Genomic DNA, 6,444 nt, shown 5'->3' on the forward strand with positions numbered 1-6,444 from the left:
AAAAACAAAGTTGTCCTTTAATGATTGTATGATGTTTGGATAACACGTGGCTGTCCGTGTGTCAGGATTAAGGGCGGGGGACAGGCATGGGGAGCCAACCAGGATGGAGTGGTCAACGCCCAGCCAGGGGCCCGTGTTGTGGACGAGCGCGAACAGATGGCCATCAGCGGGGGCTTCATCCGCAGGTAAGAGCGTGTGGAAGGGAGTTTGTGGGCCAGTGTGCGTAGATATACAGTACAGTAGGTATATGCGTGTGGCATGTGTGTGTTAATTTTTTACAACAAATTTTTATTCAGTTTATTACATTTTAAACGTGTAAATCTATTTTGGCGGGCCTTGATTGCGGCTTGCGCCTGATTTCACCCTTGGTTGCATGCTGAAAGTAGCCGATCTACAAGCTCACAAGAGCAACACCAGAGTGCAACCAAAAGTAAAATGACTTGCCTTTTAGTTCTACTGGATCTCTTCTCCACTATAGTCCCTCCCCAACAATTTAGTCTAGTTTTTATTTGTTGACGAAATGGACAACACATTTTGTCCTAGTTTTAGTCATCATAGCTTAGTTTTTATTTAGTTATTGTTCAGTTTTCGTCAGTGAAAAAAGGTAGTCGACCAACATTTTTCGTCATAGTTTTAGTCGGTGAAATTAAATCTTAAGCTGACTTGAGCCATTCATGGCGTCGTGAAGTCCGCCTCAGCGCCATTCAAGTTCTATCCTGACAGAATGGTAACTCATATCCTGCTACTTTTAATGTTTTAATGTGAAGTACTATGGTTGTACGTTGTCAATTTTATTTTTTATCTTCATTTATGATTGTTTGTAATGATGCATTTTTGACCTGTGAAGCACTTTGGTACAAGGAGAGTTGTTTTTAAATGTGTTAAACAAAAATTTGATTTGATACCCCATAGTCAACCTGAGCCATTTCAGTTCCTTCCTTCCAGTCAAACCCAAGAAGTCACCCGTTTTCCATCTTGGAGAATGCATGTATTCTGGGGGGAACGTTCACCAAAAAATAGCAGATCTACAAGCTGTTTTCAACAAAGAGATTTGGTGTAGAGAGGAGGGAAAAAGAGTGGACTACCAACGTACAGAGCCGACTATTATTGCGACTGTGATCGTTATTTAGTATGAAAACTTGCAGCTCATGTCCGTCCATGTATGTCTGTCTGTCTGTCTGTCTGTCTGTCTGTCTGTCTGTCTGTCTGTCTGTCTGTCTGTCTGTCTGTCTATCTGTCACACCTCATGCTCCTATGATGACGTCTGACATCATAGATGTCAGACATCATAGACCACATGAGACTGACACAATATGTCCATATATGGGCATCTGACATCTAATGGGCATACACGGCATTGGTATTGGTGTGGCTGCATCATTTGGGAATGCCCATATATGGACAATGGACATATTTTGTCAGTCTCATGTGGTCTATGGGTAATGCCCATATATGGACATATTGTGTTAGTCTCATGTGGTCTATGACGTCTGACATCATAGATGTCTGACGTCATCTCCATATTTGGGAAAATATGGCCACATTCTGGCCACATTTTGGCCAACTTAAACAACCAAACAGGTCCACCCTGTGCCCTTTAGGGCGAGTTCACTTCTCACCATTAGGGTGTCTTACTGGTTAGTTTACTAAGTACGGAGGGTCTAGGTGGCTAACTTCATCTTCTCCTGTGTCGTTGCCAGGGTAACAGACGATGCGCGGGAGACAGAAATGGATGACAACCTGGAGCAGGTGGGCGGGATCATCGGGAACCTGCGTCACATGGCTCTGGACATGGGTCAGGAGATAGACACCCAGAACCGCCAGATCGACAGGATCATGGAGAAGGTACGTAGGACAAGGGCACCCCTCCGGGATATTAAAGAAGGGAGGTAGTGTGCCTTCAGTGTCCTGAAGCCGAACTAGTCCGGGATATATACAGTATATCACTTTATATTATTAATCGTTACTGTACCGTCGCTGGATTCTGTAGGTGAAGCCCCGACCCGCGGATCACTTCCATTCGGCGATCACGTGCACACACAGCAAAAGTCCCTTTATCTCTTTAAAAGTCCCTTTATCTCCAAATAACGTCAGGAATCAAGCTTAACCGCATCTTTTCATGGCCCAAAACTCACTACTTTGTTAGCTTAATGCTAATAATGGCTGCTGCTGTCTGTTGCTTCACAAAATCCGAGTATCCGTCGAAACGTGTGAGCGAAAACATCCAAAACACAAGTCCACAGAGAGGCTGCTGCATTTACAATGTTACTGCACAATACGTTTGGGTCAGGCGCCATCTAGTGGCACAAAATGAGTTTTAATACAAGATCAGGGAGAAGGTACAGAGGAGGGCTCCCCCTAGGGGCAACACATTTCACAAGTTAAAGATTCTTCATATTTATTGTGAAACGAGGAAAAAGAAATGGAAAGAAATATGGCGTGTAAATGATTGCACACAAACTGCCTTGTCCATGATACCAAAGGGTGAAAGTCCATCTCAGGTCTGCGGTCTGAGGTTGTGGAACAGAAGGGGCGATATAGGAAGCATTTGGGGAGGGGGGTATGCAGGGGTGAGGAGGTAAACAGATGGCTGTGTACCAGACAGGCGCACTGTGACAGGACAACAGGAGATAGGTCATGGCATTATTTCCTCCCACGGTGGGTACAGGGGAAGGCTTGGTATTAATTAAGCTGTGTGCTATAGGGCACTGGTTCCGAAGCATTGGGTCGGGACCCATTTGTGGGTTTGCGTCACATTTTTATGGGTCCCTTAATTTTTTTGTTTACTACATTTTGTTTTTGATTATTATTGAAAACATTTTCAAAAGATATTTCCCAAAAAAGTAAATTTAAAAACAAATTCATTATTTCTTCTGTAATTTCATGAAGAAATCAAAGAGAAATCTAAGAAATTCCTACGAATGGCCACTAACTAAAACTAATGTTTAAGAAGTAGTGAAAATAGTTTGGTTCCGGCCCAAACGTCGAATCTTTCTTTTGGGTCTCGAGCTAAAAGGTTCGGGAACCACTGTTCTATAGCAGTGGTTCTCAACCTGTGGGTCAGGACCCCTAGGGGGGGTCCCCAGATGATTAACTTAATGTGCAACATTGTTTTCTCTCTCAACAGTAAACAAACCTATCTGCACATTTCTAAAGTGACAGTTTAAATTAAACATTGGCAAAATTGTCAAATGTTAGAGGCATAAATTGTGAAAATAGCTGCACTGCGAGGCATTGTGAGCATGTAGATGTGCTGATTTCACAATAGAACCGTGTTATACAAAATGTAATGCCTCAACTCTTAGTTCTTGTCAGGGTGGGGGGATCCCCAGTTACAAATATGATTATTTTGGGGGTCGCGGCCTGAAAAGGTTGAGAACCACTGCTCTATAGCATGATGCCAACCTCTCTTATTTTCTCCTCCTTCAAATAAAACCTTTCCTTCCGTCCGTCCCTCTCCTTCCAGGCTGATTCCAACAAGACCAGGATTGACGAGGCCAACCAACGCGCCACAAAGATGCTGGGCAGTGGCTAGACTGGTCCAGTACGAGAAGAAGAAGTGCTTTCATCCCCCATTTCCCAAACAAACCCCATTTCTCCCCCAACAATACCCCTCCACCCACCCCTCCACCAACCTGCACCCAGCGCTCTTCACCCTTGCTTGACATCGGGTGACGCTTTTAATCGTGGTAATGTAACTCCATAGAGGTTTATGCGAACACATGCACACATATCAGAACCTTATCCTCTGCCCTCCTCCTCATCATCATCCCCCTCCCCGTCCAGTCCCGTCCTGATGTCAACGTCGTTCAGTGTCGTCTGTCTTTTGGGCTTTTATTAAGGAAAAAAATAAATAAAACGATGATGATATAGTCCTGTTAAACCACGTTCCAACCACATTCTGATGTATCGACCAAACCCCCCCCCCCCTCCTCCTACCCAAAAGCTGCCCTTCTCTTTCTGAGGTTGTATATATACTGTAGTGCTTCTGTGATGGCTTTTAGTTGACCCCTTCTCTCTCTCTCTCTTCTCTTCAACACGTCTCTCCATCTCTCCATCTGTCTTATCCACGTTATCTCTTCTCTCTCTTCTTCTTCTTCTTCTTCTCACTCTCTCTCTCGCTCTCTCTCTCTATCTCTCTCTCTCTCTGTCTGTTATGTATTTTTTAAGTTTATGTGTAATATAAAGATATCTTGTTTCAAAAGACTTCAACTAAAGATGCAGGAACTGCTTTTCAGCGTGTTATCATCCCCTCCCCCCCCCCCTCCCCCCCTTCCCCTCTGTTGGTTTTTCCCCCCACTGTTGTCCATGTAGAACACACTGAGTATGTATCAATCTATCTATCTATATCTTAACTATCAGCATAGATGTTGTGATGCTAACTGAATAACACCACATATTCACTAATATGATTATAGCTCTCACACCTTCTGACTTAAAGCTCTTTTCCCAATGTCACTGTAACTATGAAAAGCCCTGTTATGCTTAGTTAAATATGATAAGTAATCACAACCCTAACCGTTTAGATGGATATAATATCATTTAAATACAGTATATATATTGCCAAGCGTGTTCAGTTGCCCCAACAAACCAACCTTTGTTCTTCTTTCTGGGGTGGCAATGCACTGTATTAGAGCAGTGGTTCTCAAACTTTCAAATTTGAAGGTTAACTTTGTCAGTGTACAAATGGAACCATATGCACCCGATAGGGTCCATTTGGTTCCATTTGTACACTGACAAAGTTACAGACTTGTAAGGGTCAATTTAGACCCCCATAAAGGAACCTAGAGAGTCCCTGAAATCCACTTTGGGAACCACTGTCTCAGAGGAAGCAAAAACGACACTATATTTGAGCCATTTTGACGGAGATCGTGTTACTGTAAAACCAGTGTTTTCAACAAGTCTGTGAACGAGACAGTATTTATGTTATGGGATTGTGCAACTATATTATTCAGTGTTCTTTAATCCTCAGGGAACCAGAACTGATAATCTTACAGAAAGGAGGTTGAACTTAAAAAAATGGATGTATTGTTTGTTTTCTTTGCAATACATACAAAACATTATGTACTGTAAATTATGATATGATTGTTGCATGTTGTGCAGAAAAGTGGGACTTGGGTGTTTGGATTTGCAGTTATTGAGTGCAATATGTAGTCGAAGTAAATAATATTGGAGGATATTATATATATATATATATATAATTACTTAACAGAGTGAAAAGGGACAGGGCTTTAGTTGAGTGTGAGATTCAAGAGCACGAACCCAACCAGTGAAGCTGTGCAGTTAGGTCACACAGACATTGGCAGGACTACATTACCACCGATTCAAATCCTGGCAGTTATAAAAGCTGTGCATTTAAGTGTGTTATGCATGTCCAATGGCTGCTCGATATTACTGAATAATTAATTTTTAGCTTGACGAAAATGTCTTAACATGGCAACCGCATGCTCCGACCGTATCTAGACCACACAAAAAGGAGAGACCCATGTTTCCCCGCGACTTTTTTGCAATAGTGCCACTCTTTTTTTGTTTTGTTTCACGAATATATACCTTTCCAGACTGTGACCATCATTGTAAAATAATATTATGGGAAATGCCAATAATTAAAAAAAAATGTCATAACTGTAGAACCAAAACTGTCTTGTCTCTTCTGTTGTGGTTTGATTGATTGATTGATTGATTGAAGAATGTATTAGAAGTTTGCTCAGGAAAAGGTACAGTTTCATGACAGTACAAATCTTTGAATATATGTGTTTTTTAAGTGAACATTTGTAACAAAAATTGCTTCCGGGGGGTCCCTGGAACTAAATATTTTGACATATCATTTTGGGGGTCCTTCACATGAATACGTTTGAGCACCACTGACATGGAAACATAGGTTTTTCAAAAAACCTTAGAAGGATTTGAAATATTCAACGACTTGCACACATTTTCAAGATTTTTCAAAATAGCAGATCTACAAGCTCGCAGCGCGGCACTCGGTGCCGCGCTGTGAGCTTGTATATCTGCTATTTTGCAATAGTTAAAGCAAATAGTTAAAGCGACACCCCTGGCGTTATCATTATCATTCCTCCCTTCAAAGAAAGCACTCCAGGTCCAGCAGTCAGATATCAACATTTTTCTTCTTATCTTAAGCCTAGTTTATATTCTGTCTCGCTGTGCTGCCTGCCGGAAAATGAAGTGAGCGATGCAAGTATAAATTATAGTCTTCAGCTTGGTTTAATGGACTGCTATGAAGGTTAGATGAGGTAACGTCTGCGGCGCTTTCCATCCAATCTTACATCTTCACAGGAAATGCGATAATAAATAATGTCATAATATAGAGATGTATTTATATATATATATATGAATCTATAAAGACAGAATCTGTCAGCACCACTTGTTGGTAGGAAAGAAAGAAAGAGAGATTTTTAAATTGTGATATTATCAAACGCCAAAAGTTTG

The 6,444-nt window shown here is 41.7% G+C and overlaps 1 protein-coding gene across 2 annotated transcripts in view; it reads left to right on the forward strand.

Annotated features, from left to right (window-relative positions):
• The window catches only part of LOC308288134 (synaptosomal-associated protein 25-B-like), a gene marked incomplete at both ends in the record, with an annotated part of 78,737 nt that extends 75,202 nt beyond the window's left edge, over positions 1-3,535 (forward strand). For both annotated transcript variants that reach the window (XM_080729481.1, XM_080729480.1), the window contains 3 exons: positions 66-185; positions 1,701-1,845; positions 3,467-3,535. In XM_080729481.1, the coding sequence (XP_080585607.1) occupies positions 66-185; positions 1,701-1,845; positions 3,467-3,535 (334 nt within the window). The remainder of the gene's footprint in view (positions 1-65; positions 186-1,700; positions 1,846-3,466) is intronic.
• Between the last annotated feature and the right edge of the window lie 2,909 nt (positions 3,536-6,444).

The sequence above is a fragment of the Nannobrachium achirus genome (assembly GCF_963921795.1).
Source record: "Nannobrachium achirus genome assembly, chromosome: 7".
Taxonomy (NCBI): Eukaryota; Metazoa; Chordata; class Actinopteri; order Myctophiformes; family Myctophidae; genus Nannobrachium; species Nannobrachium achirus.